At 44.0% G+C, this 18,653-nt stretch overlaps 1 protein-coding gene across 1 annotated transcript; it reads left to right on the top strand.

Moving 5' to 3' along the window:
* The first annotated feature begins 2,960 nt into the window (after positions 1-2,960).
* LOC146173464 (retinol dehydrogenase 7-like) lies at positions 2,961-13,799 on the top strand. Its single transcript, XM_084583681.1, has 5 exons — positions 2,961-3,411; positions 7,553-7,759; positions 9,800-9,982; positions 10,701-10,833; positions 13,158-13,799. The coding sequence occupies exons 1-5, from the start codon at positions 3,207-3,209 to the stop codon at positions 13,522-13,524; spliced, it is 1,095 nt and encodes a 364-aa protein (XP_084439807.1). The 5' UTR covers positions 2,961-3,206; the 3' UTR covers positions 13,525-13,799.
* Positions 13,800-18,653: the final 4,854 nt, after the last annotated feature.

Genomic DNA, 18,653 nt, shown 5'->3' with positions numbered 1-18,653 from the left:
AGGCTTCGACAATATAATATAATATAATATAATATAATATAATATAATATAATATAATATAATATAATATAATATAGGTTGGTTGGTGGGGTTTAACGTCCCAAAGCAACTCAGGCTATGAGAGACGCCGTAGTGGAGGACTCCGGAAATTTCGACCACCTGGGGTTCTTTAACGTGCATTGACATCGCGCAGCACACGGGCGTCTTGCTTTTCGCCTCCATCGTAAAGCGGCCGCCAAGGCCGGAATTCTTTATCTCATCTTTGGGAATACCTAGTAGTCGAGTGCCGTAATCACTGCGCCACCCCGGCGGGAGGATAAATTTGGTGCTAAGAATCGATACTGTCCCCGAAGGCTTCGACAATATAATATAATATAATATAATATAATATAATATAATATAGGTTGGTTGGTGGGGTTTAACGTCCCAAAGCAACTCAGGCTATGAGAGACGCCGTAGTGGAGGACTCCGGAAATTTCGACCACCTGGGGTTCTTTAACGTGCACTGACATCGCGCAGCACACGGGCGTCTTGCTTTTCGCCTCCATCGTAAAGCGGCCGCCAAGGCCGGAATTCTTTATCTCATCTTTGGGAATACCTAGTAGTCGAGTGCCGTAACCACTGCGCCACCCCGGCGGGAGGATAAATTTGGTGCTAAGAATCGATACTGTCCCCGAAGGCTTCGACAATATAATATAATATAATATAATATAATATAATATAATATAATATAATATAATATAGGTTGGTTGGTGGGGTTTAACGTCCCAAAGCAACTCAGGCTATGAGAGACGCCGTAGTGGAGGACTCCGGAAATTTCGACCACCTGGGGTTCTTTAACGTGCACTGACATCGCGCAGCACACGGGCGTCTTGCTTTTCGCCTCCATCGTAAAGCGGCCGCCAAGGCCGGAATTCTTTATCTCATCTTTGGGAATACCTAGTAGTCGAGTGCCGTAACCACTGCGCCACCCCGGCGGGAGGATAAATTTGGTGCTAAGAATCGATACTGTCCCCGAAGGCTTCGACAATATAATATAATATAATATAATATAATATAATATAATATAATATAATATAGGTTGGTTGGTTGGTGGGGTTTAACGTCCCAAAGCAACTCAGGCTATGAGAGACGCCGTAGTGGAGGACTCCGGAAATTTCGACCACCTGGGGTTCTTTAACGTGCATTGACATCGCGCAGCACACGGGCGTCTTGCTTTTCGCCTCCATCGTAAAGCGGCCGCCAAGGCCGGAATTCTTTATCTCATCTTTGGGAATACCTAGTAGTCGAGTGCCGTAACCACTGCGCCACCCCGGCGGGAGGATAAATTTGGTGCTAAGAATCGATACTGTCCCCGAAGGCTTCGACAATATAATATAATATAATATAATATAATATAATATAATATAATATAATATAATATAATATAATATAATATAGGTTGGTTGGTGGGGTTTAACGTCCCAAAGCAACTCAGGCTATGAGAGACGCCGTAGTGGAGGACTCCGGAAATTTCGACCACCTGGGGTTCTTTAACGTGCATTGACATCGCGCAGCACACGGGCGTCTTGCTTTTCGCCTCCATCGTAAAGCGGCCGCCAAGGCCGGAATTCTTTATCTCATCTTTGGGAATACCTAGTAGTCGAGTGCCGTAACCACTGCGCCACCCCGGCGGGAGGATAAATTTGGTGCTAAGAATCGATACTGTCCCCGAAGGCTTCGACAATATAATATAATATAATATAATATAATATAATATAATATAATATAATATAATATAGGTTGGTTGGTGGGGTTTAACGTCCCAAAGCAACTCAGGCTATGAGAGACGCCGTAGTGGAGGACTCCGGAAATTTCGACCACCTGGGGTTCTTTAACGTGCATTGACATCGCGCAGCACACGGGCGTCTTGCTTTTCGCCTCCATCGTAAAGCGGCCGCCAAGGCCGGAATTCTTTATCTCATCTTTGGGAATACCTAGTAGTCGAGTGCCGTAACCACTGCGCCACCCCGGCGGGAGGATAAATTTGGTGCTAAGAATCGATACTGTCCCCGAAGGCTTCGACAATATAATATAATATAATATAATATAATATAATATAATATAATATAATATAATATAATATAATATAATATAATATAATATAATATAATATAATATAATATAGGTTGGTTGGTGGGGTTTAACGTCCCAAAGCAACTCAGGCTATGAGAGACGCCGTAGTGGAGGACTCCGGAAATTTCGACCACCTGGGGTTCTTTAACGTGCATTGACATCGCGCAGCACACGGGCGTCTTGCTTTTCGCCTCCATCGTAAAGCGGCCGCCAAGGCCGGAATTCTTTATCTCATCTTTGGGAATACCTAGTAGTCGAGTGCCGTAACCACTGCGCCACCCCGGCGGGAGGATAAATTTGGTGCTAAGAATCGATACTGTCCCCGAAGGCTTCGACAATATAATATAATATAATATAATATAATATAATATAATATAATATAATATAATATAATATAATATAATATAATATAATATAGGTTGGTTGGTGGCGTTTAACGTCCCAAAGCAACTCAGGCTATGAGAGACGCCGTAGTGGAGGACTCCGGAAATTTCGACCACCTGGGGTTCTTTAACGTGCACTGACATCATGTGGTGGGGCTCTATGATTTGTCGAGGCCTCTATGATGTCATCCCGCCTCGGCCAATTAGAACGCCGCAAAAGCGGGATACAGTTTGTCCACGACAGCATGAGTCATTGAAGGCTTTCGCTTTAATAAAGATGGCAAACATCAGTAAAATGAATTTTATTTCTCTTTCAAATATTTACGAAGCGAGAGCCGTGCAGAAATAAAAGCGCAAACAGAAAAATAGTGCCGTGGCACCAGCCAGGCCGTGAAGGTGGGTATACGCATACCGATAAGGCTATATTGCGAAAGTTGGCAACTTGTCAATGCAGCTATCGCGCGGCGAGGCGCGACGTGGCGCCTTAGGTTGACAAGCAGGGGGAACGCTCCCGGTCGCTGCCGCATATGTTTTTCACGGTCCTTAATCAAGCCTTGAATCCAGAGTTGTCCTCGACCAGTTTCCTCCGAAGGCTCTTCTGAGTTTGTGCTGACTCTCTGCACTGCGTCTTTTTCGTCGGCCCTGAACATGACCTTCGCCCAGGAAATCACCGTAGACTGAGACTGCTGCGCTCAGTAAGAAAGAGCCATGCGAACTTCTTGGACGTTGTTCGTGGGGTTCGTGCTGCTCTTCTGGGAGCTGTGGGACTACGTTCCGTTGCTTACGCGTGTAGGAAGCATTGTGGGATCCCTCGTCATCATACTGTTGGCTTCACACTGGTTATCTAGGTTTGTGTGGAAGAAGCTATTTGTGAAGCGGCTGCCCAGCGATTTAAAAAGTGTGTTAGTTACAGGTGAGTACTATAGTAGTCAGTGTTTGCTCAATTGTCAGACAAGATGAAACTTTATGCTGCAACTATATACGATTGGCATTTTAACACTCGTGTTACTTTCATTTTGCGTTATCGTGTAGCAATGCATTAAGAATTTGTGTATCTAAACAGTTAAAGATTGGTTGGCTTGAGAACTGAAAGCCGTACACCGATGATCGATTCTATTTCTCGGCACATTACTATGCGCATGCACTTTCTGTGGCTTATCATCAAACCGGCGTGTACTATTGGAAAATAAGACTGATTGCTATGCATGCCGTTTTGTCCTTGTCAAACGATGAAAATTCTTTCCCGGAGAACCTGTGACCAAAAACAAACCTAAAATGGAGCACAAGAATAACAAACCGATTTATGTTCGGAAAATTTTATTTGCTTCAACTGAATAAGCTACCGCTGCCAAAATCACTTGTATCCGCTACAGCGTTCAAGAGTGCATCCGCAAATGGGTAAAAAAAAAGCCGGTTGTGCTGGACCCATACGGGGGTGTTGCGTTGAGCTCATTCAAGGTACTCTGTGGAGAACTACAGAACTTTGTCAAAAATACGACAAAATATCCTGTAGTTCTGTCGTAACCATCCGATTTTTCTGTAGTTCTGTAGTTTTCCTGTAGTATATTTCTGTTGTCTGTAGTTCTGTACCACTTTTCTGTTGTAACTACAGAAATGTCTGATGTTACTACAGAATCTTCTCTTGTCACAACAGATTTCCCGTAAAAAACCGCACAGAAATTCTGTCGTAACATGAGACAATTTTCTGCAGTTTTTTTTCGATTGGGTGTCGCTGAAAAAAAGAGCAACACTGGTGTCCGCTCAGCTGTTCTTTATACTAACACAGCGCTTTTCTCGCCAGACATTCCGCACGAGTGGTAGGCTATAAACCTGTTTGGTTACGTCAGCATTGCATTGTTTTTGCAGCAAGTGTTCTTTGTTCCTCCATTTCCAACACGTTAAGCCTGTTGCGTACCGCGTGTAACAAGACTTCACGTAACTGCGACGTTAAAGCACTTGCGTTTATCGCCGCTCCATAACATTGAGGTTATGCATTGCATTCACACTAACTTGCCTGCCTTTCCTTGCTGTCTTGCACAAGCGTTAGATAAGGGTTAGCTAAGCACCGAGGTCGCTTGCCTCGAAAGCGTCGCTGGCGGAGAGGATAAGACAGAGATGGAGAGGAATAGAGATATATATGTAATGACAGCAGGAGATGGAGAGGGGAAGTTGCGTGCGTCAAGGGTGAGTGTTTCAGGGTCGGCTTTTGTCGGAGTGCCACAAGATGGAGCCCGGCAATGAAAGGAGGCCGGCCGTTTTATACTGATGCCTGGGTGGCGCAGTGGTTACGGCGCTCGACTACTGTTGCCAAGGGTGCGGGATCGAATCCCGGCCTCGGCGACCGCTCTTCGATGGAGGCGAAAAGCAAGTAGCCTGTGTGCTGTGCGATGTCAGTGCACGTTACAGAACACCAGGTGGTCGAAATTTCCGGAGTCCGTCCTCCACTACGGCGTCAATCATAGCCGGAGTCGCTTTGGGGCGTTAAACCCTACAAACCAAACCAAACCAAACCAGAAGGCGTCTTTGATGGATATCATCCAAGCATGGCCTCTCCACCAAGATACAGATAAATTGGAGGTCGGCAAATAAGTGTACAAATGAAAGCAAGGTATCAGGTCTGCAGATATGACATTTGAAGACGGTCTCAAGGATAACTTCGAATAAGACATCTAACTACTCCGCTGTGAAATCTGGGGTGCCCTATCGAGTCCCCGTGAAACTCATAGTTTTTGTTTTAACTGTATAAGCTTTCCTCGGGCAAGTCAAGCGACAAGATGACACTATTATTCATCGGTACCTAATTGCTAATCGCAAATCTTCCTGATCATCGAATTCCTGGCGGAAAACAATATGTAATCTAAGCAGAAAAAGTCAGAACGCATCCAGGGACAAAATGTTATGAACCGCCTATCAGCGGCAGTCAAGCTCGCACAATACGCTCATTTGGAAGAATAAATTAGGTTGACTTTTTGCGCAATGCAACAAATAGCATTTATGCAATTTAAGCGTATCTGCGGCAATAGATTACTTTCCAGTTAGGCGGCAGGAGGACGCAGCGTGAACTTCGCAGCGTAGTCCCTGCTATATTTTCCGCGACAGTACGCGCATTTCTCCCAGTGCCTGTTACAATATTTTGAGAATGGAATTCGCCTTTTAACGGTGCTAGGTCCCGATAGGGCAGGTTAGGCAACCTTAAGGGGCGCTTAGAAAAATGCACCTTTGAAATCAGGATAATTACATGGTTTGGTTTTGTTTGGTTTTGTGGGGTTTAACGTCCCAAAGAGACTCAGGCTATGAGAGACGCCGTAGTGGATGACTCCCGAAAGTTCGACCATTTGGAGTGCTTTAGCGGGCAATGACATCGCAAAGCACACGGGCGCCTTGCTTTTCACCCCTACCGAAAAGCGGCCGCCGAGGCCGGTATTCGATCCCGAGTCCTTGGGAACAGCAGTCGAGCACCGTAACAACGTTTCCCCTTCCCGCCGGAGTAGTCTATAGTTACGACCATCGGGTCCAGCTGGAAGCTAGATTATAAAACAACAAGATTATTGAGTGGCTAGAATGGCTCTCCAATATACTTCATGTGGGAGACACCAAATATGAGCGTATGATATTTAGACAAAGCGGTTAAGGTGACTCATATGAAAAAAAAAGAAAGGATTAAAAAAAAAAGCTGCGTATCCAGATCACCGATATATATTTATATATATATATATATATATATATATATATATATATATATATATATATATAAAGCAGAAAGGAGAAATCATGGGTTCGTTATGACTCACACACATGCTTGCGGAGTTTAAGTCGAAAGAGGTGCACTGCTTAATAATCCTTGTAACTACCTGTAGGCTGAAGGCTCCACGGTGATGAACTCGACTCCCTTGCCGTGGCATTCTCTACGAAAGGCGTCCATCATGGAGATAACGGCATACTTAGACATACAGTACGGTGCAGTCATGGGTACTGTAAATCGTCCTGTAAGGAAATCAACACACACATATATATATATATATATATATATATATATATATATATATATATATATATATATATATATATATATATATATATATGTTGATTTTTAAGGTTACCGTTCTATTTTCCTGTCTAGGTCATCAATCATTATTTACAGTTCATCCCAGTTCATCCAGCTAGCACAGAACCGGGTTAATTGGAGAAATATGTGAGAGGCCTTCTCCCTGCAGTGGGTATAGTCAGGCCGGTGACATATATATATATATATATATATATATATATATATATATATATATATATATATATATATATATATATATATATATATATATATATATATATATATATATTGTCACGCACTTCCCGCGGTCCTTATTGAAGGAAGATGAGGTTTGGCGGAATAAGGAGAAGAGGACGAGGAAGCTGGGTCTGTCCGCTGTAGTGTGCTAATCTCCGTCCGAAGGGGGGGTAGCCCAGCAATTCTTCTGCTCCGGCGAAGTAGGAGAGGTTCCGTGGTGATCTGTACCCCGCAAACTCCACCACACTTGTTACGACGTTTATTTACACAGATGGTAGGATACGCTGGAGATTAGCACACTACAGCGGACAGACCCAGCTTCCTCGTCCTCTCCTCCTTATTCCGCCAAACCTCATCTTCCTTCAATAATGACCGCGGGAAGTGCGTGACAACATATATATATATATATATATATATATATATATATATATATATATATATATATATATATATATATATATATATATAATAGCATAAATATTATTTTCTAAATATGGTCTGCAAAGTGACACATGCACAGGGTGCTTGCGTGTCCAGTCAATCCCTGGTTCATTTATTTGGACGATACATAGTGTCATATTCATTTAAAGCGCCACAATAACTCTCACAGAGCGCGAGTGCGAGAGTTGCAGCTTCGCACCTACTGCATAAAATATGTTCTCTCCTTATTCATTCACAAACCTTCCACCTGACAGTTATAAAAATTCATGCAAGCTATACAAGGACTAAACTATATAACTACTGTGAAGTAAAGAAGTAAATCATCTTCCAGGCTGCGACACTGGTTTCGGACATGCGCTCGCCGTGCAATTGAGCAAAGAAGGCTTCTTGGTCTTTGCCGGGTGTCTTAACGGCCAGGGCGACGGAGCCAAGTCGCTGAGGGAACTGACGAACGTCAGAGTCCTTCAGTTGGATGTTACCCAAGATGAGCAGGTCGAGGCAGCTCTATCGAGCGTCAAGCAAGAACTGGGCTATCGAGGTATGTTCCTTCTTTCTATTTCTCACTGTTTAACAGGCCAGTGCAGCTTTAAATTCAGCTTTAAGAAGCTGCATTTCATGGTGACATATCAAAAACCGAAAGCCGTCGTTGTAATGAATGTTTTCAGACTGCCACCTGAGCTCCTTATGCTTGCTCTAGCGGTAAAAAAAATTACATTCATCACATTGTACATGTCTAGTAGCAAAATTTTGCATAAAAGTTTACAATGCGCACGAAATAGGAAATGTTACCTTGCACATCTTTAAGATTTATTTTTCCTCACATTTTAAAATGTCGTGGATACACGAAGTCAACCCTGAGGCAAAGATCTCACCTATAAGCTGCGCTTTCGAACCAGACTGCCTTGGCAACTGCCCTGAAATTTATTTTGTTACTCAGCGGCCAATTAACCTATTTGTTACCAGCTGCTGCGTTTCTCGTGCGCTGTGCGGCTTTTTAAAGCTGAGCAACCAGCCCTGACGACCGCATTACAAAGAGAAGAACAATTATCCCTCAGACAGGAAGTGGGCAATCAAGTAATATAAGGTTAAAGCGACTCTTGTACAGAGACCATCAAACAACACACTCTCACACTGCAGTATAAACAAACAAATCTCCAGTAGTCCAAACGCCACCATGTTTCTCACGATATCGCGCGGACTACATTTACTATAACCAATACAAGCGAGTCTACATCTGCATCATTTCCATGGAAAAAGATAGGTGCACCACAAACAAATATTAATTTCACAAATCTGCTCAGACTTCCCGAACGATCGTCACGAAAGTAAGCGGCGCTGTCGTAAGTGCTTCTGATATGACAATAAAATAATTCGAAGTTCGAAATTCTTTCCGAAGACACAAACAAAAAAACAATTCCCAAAGAAGCAAGTGTTGCTGCTCACATGTGCAATATGCACTGGGAGCGAAATAAATTCTAGGCTTTCGCAAAGAAAGAGACATCTGTGTAATGGGGGGACTTTAGTATTATTTTTTGATTTCATATCGTTAGGCCCCCTCTGCCCCCTGCCTTCTGGCTGGCAGGTAAGGGGGTGTGGTTGAATTTGTTTACGGCTGTCAATTTTAGTCACATTATAACGTATGGGGTGTATCAGTTTGAGTCTACTTTTCTCGCCTTTCTAGTAATGGTTCAGTTCGATTATACCGTTCATCTGTGTGATGCTATGGTTTCTCCTCAATATTGCCTGGATATGAACCGGTTTTATATCCGCTCTAATTTATCTATTAGAAAATTATGGTGAGGCCCACATACGACACTTGCGCATACCACCGATGTCTTGCTAGGGGTCAATAAGTTGCAAAATATTACTTCAAGGGAGGATTAATGAGTGCCCGTACTAGTAAGTTATCATTTCCAATAATTTTATTTATTGGCCTTTTAATGCGCTTGTTACGACAACCGCAACATGTATCCTCAACAACATTAATCATCGCCGTTGTCAGATATGCGTGCTTCCTATGCTGAAAATAAACACAAATTGACACTGACAAAACTGCTTATTGATAGTTGCTGAGTTGCGTTTCCTTGTTGTTTTGTATGTCTTATTCGAAACATGTTTTCTGCGATGTAATTTGCAGTGTTTCATTTATGTATTTTTTGTCCCTCCTGCGTGGACCATTTCAGGGTCTGCAGTATCGTATGAATAAAAAAAAAATATTGCATCTGTACAATCGTGATTAGATCATCCCACAACTCTAAACATAATCTCCTATCCCTCCATGCACCGAACTCCTTCGGATGCTGGTGTGTTCCTAAAGTGTGGCAAGTGGTCATTTTCCTGTAGCAACCAAATTGTCGTCTACGAACGACATTGCGTCGAATTAGTTTATGCTCCTTGACATGAGGCAGCGATTCCAACCTGGAACGCGCGTCTCTTTTTCCTCTTGCGGTCTACATAGTTTCGATCTGTTTACGAAAGTTTCATTATCTATCTTTCAGTTTTCTGGCTGTACGCGCCGTATTTAAAAGGCTCTAGGAAGATTGTAAAATTCAGTATTTCTTGCCCATTTATTTGGCAGTGCTCTGGTGTGTCGTCGCAAATGCTGCTATACGGACGAATGGCCTCCTGGAGTGGGTCACAATGGACAGCATCACCAAGATATTCGACGTGAATCTCTTCGGGACGCTACGGGTCACCAAAAAGTTCCTGCCTCTACTGAAAAAAAGCAATGGGCGAATGATTGTCGTGTCTAGCCCGTTCGGTAAGGATTTGGACGTTTGGTTTTCATTTCACACTTTAAGAGTGTTTTAAATACCTGGTTAGACACTAATGTACTGCATTCCAACTGTTGTAATCGCTTCTTCTCACTAACTACCCGAAACCGAAGCGACAAACTCGTTCTGGCTGTCAAGCCGACTTCAGTAATTCATCATGAAAATAATTCTTACTGGGCATTTTGCTAGCTCTTTTCATAATATTCGCGTACTTTTTCCAAGAAGTGGTTAGTTGGTATTAGCCGCACCGTTCCGTACACTTTCACGAAGAATAAACTTCAGTATGCGAAAATATTGATAAGGTTCGTTGGTTGGTTTGTGGGGTTTAACGTCCCAAAGCGACTTAGGCTACGAGAGACGTCGTAGTGAAGGACTCCGGAAATTTCGACGACATGGGGTTCTTTAACGTGCACTGGCATCACACAAAAACATGGGCGCCTTGCTTTTCGCCTCCACCGAAAAGCGGCCGCCGAGGCCGGGATTCGACCCCGCATCCGTGGGGACAGTAGTCGAGCACCGTAACTACTACGCCACCCCGGCGGGCGTTAAGTATATTGCCGCATACCCTCATTTATTTTCGCTTGAACCTAATATACAGAAGGAAGCTCCTAATACGTCGTATAGGTAAATACAGGACTAGCCGTATTTCGGAAATATTTCTTTTTATGGCTTTAAAAAGACATTTTTTATTTATTTTTGTCGCAGGGCACCTCACTATGCCAATGGGCGTTCCCTACTGCATGACAAAGCATGCCCTGGTGTCGATGGTCGACGGACTTAGGAGGGAGTGCCAAGGAAAAGGTGTCGACTTTATTGCTGTGGAGCCGATCGCATACAAGTAAGTTGCTGCTACTCTAGCCGTGCTATGCTGGGCCAAATATTTACAAAATCAAAGGGAAAGTGTAAAACCTGGCATGTTCATATTGAGCGTACTTGTAATTCTACCCTTTTATGCGATATTCCGAAACATTCATCTTGAAGTTAATGTTCCGGGAAATGAACGATTATGTGCCAATGCGCCATACCTTTCCATGCCGAATAACATCAAACTATTGAATCAACTACTTAGCTTGCTTTAATTTACGCGAACGCCAATTCTAGGTGTTCGGTGCTTACTTAAAATGCGATGAACGATTAAAGGTGACCGTAATAGCGGGAGAAACTAATTTTTAATACTTATTCGGCTTTTAAGCATTTTTCATCGGTGAGCTGCCTCCTAATATCTCTGTAAGCAGTTATCAATTCTAATGAAAGCTATTCTTATGATGAAATTGTGAGTTACGGATATATACCGACTATGTCACCTCTTTACGAAGGTATTGCTATGTTAATTTTTTTCTTCAACGAAGCTAGGGGTCATAAGGCTTGGAAATATGTTCTTCGGTTTCTAGAGCAATATCCCTGTGAGGAATTTTGAACTGCATTTCTTTAAAACGACGTCCTAACTGGTGCTGCATCCAATGTTTATGCATAGTACTAGTGTTAGCGGCAGTGACTTGAGATGCTGCGGAGGTCACCAATTTCGGTGCTTGTCTTTCACCTTCCCCCGTGAGAATCGTAGGCTTATTGATCACACATGTCGGCCTATTATACGTTTTGAAAGTGCCTTTCCTGAGGCCCAAGTCTGCACCTATAGCCGCACATAACATGGACGATAAGCTCACGATACTTAGAGCGTACCTCGGATGCCACAAGCTTACAGCAACGGCTCCCGTGAGCGCGAAGAACGACGGCACTCTTGTTGTCTGCTCCTCCCTAATTGTCGAAGCCTAAACCACTTCGATCTCATCGAGGTCACAGCGGACGGCACTTTGTAGTAGATCACTGAGGTGTTTTAGTAAATGGACCATTCGATCATTAAACTTCTTTACTCTCAATATCAGTTTTGTAGCAAAAGAATTGATTTCCAGCGACGCCTTAGCAGCGGAGCTACCGTACAAGAATGCACTGGCTATGAGCAGCTCCGACCGTACGGGTCGGCATTTCACAAGAAGCATTCATGATTTATATTACTTTTTCGAGAGCCTATTACCCTTACGAGAACAACAAACTCTAGCATGCTTCTCTGACACTAGAACAAGGGATCTGCCGTATCGCTGGCGCGAACGGCTTGAGCGGAAGGCAGGGCCGGCGCGGCGTTGTTTACGGCGGTGGGGGCAGTGCTGCCATCGGACTATGGCGGCGGTCGCGCCGAAGGTAGATGCCTGGGCAAGAACTGAATCGCGCTTCACTACAGTCTGTGTCCTGTTTTCAGAAACATGATCAGGACACTTAATGGAAGTCATGTTTGCAAGCGCCAACACTGGCACTGCAGCAGACAATGCGGTGGCCAGTGTCGCTCTGTGACGTAACCAATCGTCTCAACGTGGCGATCGCTGTCGGTGGGAGGAGCTTTGCGGTGACAACTTCAGCAACTCATTTCGAAATAAGGAATGCGTCTAGGGAGCCCAATTTTCGGAAAAAGAATAACAAGGTCTATTATTATGTGCTAGACTACAAAACTCTAGTATATTGGATGACCGTGGCATGACCGCTTTAATGGTTATGTCACTCGGTTACCCTGAGGCGTGCATAGCGCTCACTGCCCATTTCACTGCCAACCATCCAGCGCACCGTTACAACATTCTTCCTTCCAGATACCGTCTACATGTAAAGTACGTTTGACACTGAACGCCATGTCTCTGTACCTGCACGCCATGGAAAATTGAGTACTCTTCGTCTGTGATTTCCATCTCTCGTTGTGATGCTGCAGTCTTTATTGCATAGCTGAGCCATTATATCTCACGTAACGCGTGCCTAAATCGACGCTGCTTCTTTTCGTTGTGCCGATTCGAGCTTGTAACTACCTTACCACGCCAAATTTATTAGAGGTCATCATTCGCGCTTATGCGTGTGTGGCTGCAAGAATGAAGAAGGCCTGTTACTTTTCTGTCAAAGGTAATAAACACTCGCATTTGTGGGTTGGTATTCGAAAAAGAGCGCACTGATGCGGAGTCGGAGCCACAGAAATGGCGCAGCCGAGGCGTACTTAAGAGACTGTTACAAGTACGCGCCAACGTGGTAGCAGCTATCGATGCCTTTGCGTGTTACGTCACAAGCTTAAAAGTGGTCAGCGTTTCTTGATATTTTTTCTTCTTTTTATTTGCTTTACCCTATTCGCAGGACCCAAATTACGGCCAACCTTGACGACGCCGATGCTGTTCAGGAGGAACTGCAGCGGCAGGCTCCCGAGGTGATTGCCGACTACAGTGCGGACGAGATTCAGCATTGGTTGACGACAGTCAGACTCACATACGACACACTCGCAAGGGACGATATCAACGAAGTTGTAGAGACCATCATGCTAGCAGTCCGTGAGACATACCCAAAGACTCGGTACATTTCACCCTTCAGACTCGCAGGTTTCGTGTACTATCTTCCCATGTGTCTGCCGTCTGAGCTTGCAGACTTGTTGCTAGGATCAGCAATAAAGACGCTGCCTTTCACTTCAAGAATTTTGGGTACTGCGCATACAAAGAAAATGGCATGAATGTAGAACTGTTTAGTCGTTTCTGTAAAAAAAAAAAAAAAAAAAAAAAAAAACAGAATTGTGAAGGCCTGCGTGTGAATTTATGCTCTGAGTCATAGACTCGAAGAGTGTATTTCTTTGCTCAAGAATGGAAATTTGCTTTTGTGCCTTCGCACGGTGGACTGCGTGCTCTGTGAGCGCATTTTCGGTTGCCAATGTCTGGTCAGTGGTCTCAGTTCTTCTGTATCGGAACAAGTAGCCATATTAAGCAGTGTTAATAAAATGTTTTGTTCTTCAACGTTTTCTGGACGTTCCAGGTATGTATATTCGCCTACAGCCCTTACATTTTTTCTGCGGACTGTGTATATTTTTGAACTTAGCCTCAGAGTAGGAAGGTAAGGAAGTTATTTCCAGGGGTATATTTAGCCTGAGAAACCATGCGCAAACACACACCATACGTTAATGAGGACAATGCATTGAGATTAATAACGCGGGTCTTCTGAAAATCCACGAACTAGCTCGTCTCGGCTTTTCTTCAGTTATGTTGAATAAAGACGTATGTCACCATCGAGTCAGTCGGCGATGTTGGTAACGATGGATATGATGACGGTGAAGTATCCTTTAAAGTCAGCGCGCCTAGCACGAACCCTGCTGTCCGCACCAATGCCCCTTTTGTCATCTTCTAGATAATAATAAGATATTATAGGCTACATACGACGGTGATGAAAGAGAGTAATTAAAAAAAAGAAAGGCCGAGATATCGGCCGATGGCTAAAAGATCATGGCCAGCTACTCCCCACTCGGGAAGGGTAAACATTGATTTAATATCTGCGCGCCTAGCTCCAGCCTTCCGTCTAACGCTTCTTCTAACCTATATGAGTTTTAGAGAGAGCTCAATACTTGCGCAGCTAAAGTATATTGAGCTCAAAAATTTAGCCTGGTATGTAACACCTGCTGGCTAACTGGTCACCTGTGGCAGCAGGCTTTAATATGACAAGAAAAGAGTATGTGCTCAGCTAAGAGATGCGCTGCATACTGGAAATCAGTTCCTTGATTCCAGTGTACCAAATGAGCTGTACAAAAAACTACAACCATTCTATTTGACACGAAAGCAATTACTTTTGACACTTTGATGAAGTAATGCAGGAAACGGGAAAAATAAACTTTCAGGGATTGTTTATTCTTTATTTTCTCATACCGTGTTCACATTTGCATCATCTGTCACGACCATGTGACGTGTGGCTGAGCTCTGTTTTGAGTCAACTAATAGCATTGGCCGCACTTGCACTTCCACCAAGGCTATACCTAGTGTTTTAGAATTATAGGCTTTGTGCAATGATCGACGAACTTGTCAAATGTTTGTGTTAGGCAACTAAGGCTACCATGCGCCAAACACGAGGTGTAAAAACAAAAGGTTATCTGCTGCTGGATCAGCCCTTGACCTTACCGAAGTTAATGTGATTGCTACTACCGACTTTGCTTTTTCGAACTTTTTTGCAGCTGTCTTGTTCACTTCCCTTCTCTCTACAGGTGGCAGTAGCAGCGGTCGAAATGGCTCTTCTACTTAACTCATTTTCTTCCATCTAGTCAAAGAGGTGCCGGAAGTTGCATTGGAGAGGAAGCGTTCTCCGGCCCTTTCAATTTTAAAAGCGCTGATTCGCCCCAAATTTAATCCCATTTTCATGTTGTTCGCCTTTACCTAACCCTGCTAGTCGCTACACTGCAAGGAGGTACCGCGTTCTGTCTGTGAAAGCCTTAGTGTACAGACGACCGCGTAATGGGAGTGCAAAACAGAAAATTTTATGTATGAAGAAACTAACGACACAAAACGCGGCACGTAGTTACGGATATTGAACGCTAATGCCACAGTAGAGTCCCAAGCTAACCGCCTTCAGCGACATTTGCAAAAACAAAAAATAATCAGCCGATATAGCTAAATTATGAAATGTGAGAAGTATGCATGAAAGTACATTTCTCTTTCGGTTCAGGTCTATATAATTTAAAGATTCGGCTTCTGGCAAAGATCGACGAACTTGGTGTCTGTAGTCATGTACTTCAGGCCCCAAGAGCCCATGCGGTTTTAGTGGTAGCCCACCGTAAGATTTCGGAACCGCTCAAAGCACCTTACGCGGGAAATGTGCCAATGGTGGGTCTCGCACTATACGACACGTTTTGCGGAACACAATGACCACTCTATGCCATCCTCGCCATGTTCTTGTACGTCCTCGTCCTTCCTCTCATTGTATGTGCGTGCGTGTGTGTGTGTGTGTGTGTGTGTGTGTGTGTGTGTGTGTGTGTGTGTGTGTGTGTGTGTGTGTGTGTGTGTGTGTGTGTGTGTGTGTGTGCGTGCGTGCGTGCGTGCGTGCGTGCGTGCGTGTGTGTGAACTACACTTAGCCTGCCGAATCGACAAGCACTTTGTAGAGGCAGAGAGGAACAGAAGAACACAACGAACCTGACCTTTATACTAGAGCTTCACTTATGCCCTAACATTATAAAGTGCAGATTGGATCAAGATTTTTAAAACATAACAACGAGGAGGGATCATCGTGGTTTCTGAGGCGCGGGATCTTAACGTTATAGCGATCAATGTCCGAAGCGTGGTTACCCGTAAGTTTCACCAGCAGCTCCCGGTAAGAGTGAGGTGGTGGGGAGTGCAGGTAATATTTGACGTCACTCCTACGTGTGCGTTTTGCAAGCTGCTCGCTGTTCGTAAAATTATTTCAACTTCATATTTACTCTAGACGACAGAACATATGTATTTTGTTTTTACTTTAAAAAGGGGTCTCAAAAGCAAATCGGCCGTCGATGTTGAAGGCAGCGCGTCTCGACCACAATGCCTCCCGTCAACATAGGTTTTCCTTCTCCGCCCTCCTCTACGTCTACCATGGCTACAATAGCAGCTCTAATTTTCATGGCGAAACTTGGCCATGCAACAAGGATTGTGTCACGCATGTAGTCATTTCATATAGAGTAACGACGTCGTTGAGGTGGCCCTGACACTGCGTAATTACGATGATAGATGAGTGTAAAATTGGCCTACCAGTCCAATCAGCAAACATTCATAGGGCGGTGACAGACACATAAGGTAGTTTCTCATTAAGCTCATTGTGAAGTCTCGTCACGACGTGTTGTTTTCATTTTACCCGATCCACTCATCTTACACAGAAAATAGCCGGGGAAAACCGCGAAGCGTTTTCTTAACGCACGGCTGTTGAAATTACGGACATGAAGAAGGCGTCGATCTTAATGCCACACAAGTCGGGCAACACGCCCACGGACAGGCGACAAGGGACGCATTTACAGCTTGGTAAACACCAATATTCAAGCAAAGCTCTTCACCTCAGATGACACTCAATGTAATCTGGCGCTACGCGACGGAACTTTCGCCTCCACCATTGCTTGTGGTGTCTTCATGTGCTATCTCGTTTACAGACGGGAAGGCACTAGTTCGTGAGCAAGGTTCTTTACATCGCGTGACACTCAAACCCCACCGCTTTGCGAGAGCACCTCTACATCTGCCTTTTGCTGTGCTATTGACCTTCTTGTTACGTCCTATAGTAATTCCGGCTTTGGCCTATCCCGTTTTACGCAGCGCCCTTGGAGAGTCGTGTATGTTGCACCCACCGAAGCAAGACAATGGGTGAGATGCGGTGAAGCATGCAACTTATGTATCAGGCCTTAGTAGGTATACGCAGTGTTTTCACAGGGCTCAGAAAAGCTCGGTATAATCACGCCACGTGTGTCACTAATGGCTCGGTGAGTACACAAAACAAAACAAGAAAGCTTTTATAATATTCTGACAGGTAATTTGTAGTACAGTCCCACATTTAGAAAAGAAAGACTAGTTAGTACGTGCCTCCAACCTGCGCCGAGAATGCTAGATTTGGTCTTTGCCTTAAGGTTTTGCAGTAACAATGCAGAACGTATTCAACAGAAGTCATAAAGAGGTTTGCAATCTACTGACAGGACGTTCCCGCTCTTTTCAAGTTAACCAAGAGGCCAAGTTACATAAACAATGGAAGACAGGTAGCCGAGCCTACTGTATTAGGTTCTTCCAGTTAAATTTTTCTTGTAGGAGGCGAAAAGCAAGGCGCCCGTGTGCTTAATGTTAGTGCACTTAATGTGCTTAGTGTGCTTAATGTTAGTGCACGTTAAAGAACCCCAGGTGGTCGCAATTTCCGGATTCTTTTACTACGGCGTCTCTCATAGCCTGAGTGGCATTGGGACGATAAAACCCACAAACCAAACCATACCAATTTTTCTTGCAGTACCTCATGACGATATGCAGCAGGACAGCTTAGTTAAAGGGGACATGTTGTTGGGGTAGTCGGCGTAATTTTTCATATAAAAGAAGGCTACGGAACAAATGGAAGTTCAAAATCCTGTTGTGCGCGTCCTTTTCGGGCAAGTTCACCATGTTCAGGTACCTCGAATAGCTTGTGAGGGCGAGGAATGCATACTTCTAGACCACCATTTGTCCTTGCATTATCAGACCGAATAGGCTCATCCGGGATGGTGGAATGTTGGGAGTTTCGCGTCCGCGATTAGGAGTGTTCACCAGCACCACCCTGGTGAACACTCTCAAGGTTCGTATACAGGCAACATTAATAACTAAGAAAGCAACAGGTGGGACAGCGGCCCATGTAGCTCAGTTGGAAGAGCACCGGACGCGATATTAGGAGGTCGTGGGTTCGGTTCCCACCATCGGCCCGTTTTTTTCCTTCTACTTTATATTTAATTATCTTTCCTCTAAACAGATTACATTACTCATTTATGTGATTACCGGAGTAAAAATTAAAAAAAGACATAAAGTACAATCCCCGATGCTTTCCTTTGCCTCGCCGACTATTCGCTTTTTTTCTTTACACACACACATATTATATATATATATATATATATATATATATATATGTTATATTAGTACTTTTTTTCGCAAATGATTTACAGGCAGCATTATGCTCAACAGCAGCGATATATTGTGAGCTTTTGTAAAGACTATGGTGCCTTCTGAAGGATGAAATTCACGATATCGTCCATAGCCATGTGAACTTCAGGTTCACTTTTCCTATTGGCTGTTATCCACTCAGCACGCATAAGCCCAGCATGCTGGCTCTCACAGAGGCACTTGCTGCTATTTTAGGGTGCATGA

This window comes from Amblyomma maculatum, chromosome 11 (genome assembly GCF_055883805.1).
Source record: "Amblyomma maculatum isolate TAMU_Amacu chromosome 11, ASM5588380v1, whole genome shotgun sequence".
Classification (NCBI taxonomy): Eukaryota; Metazoa; Arthropoda; class Arachnida; order Ixodida; family Ixodidae; genus Amblyomma; species Amblyomma maculatum.
This window is presented reverse-complemented; position numbering and strand designations above follow the sequence as displayed.

Coding starts and splice junctions, on each gene's coding strand:
- LOC146173464 (XM_084583681.1), top strand. CDS start 3,207: ATGCGAACTTCTTGGACGTTGTTCGTGGGGTTCGTGCTGCTCTTCTGG. Junction 3,412..7,552: donor AAAAAGTGTGTTAGTTACAG/GTGAGTACTATA, acceptor ATCATCTTCCAG/GCTGCGACACTGGTTTCGGA. Junction 9,983..10,700: donor TGTCGTGTCTAGCCCGTTCG/GTAAGGATTTGG, acceptor TTTTTGTCGCAG/GGCACCTCACTATGCCAATG.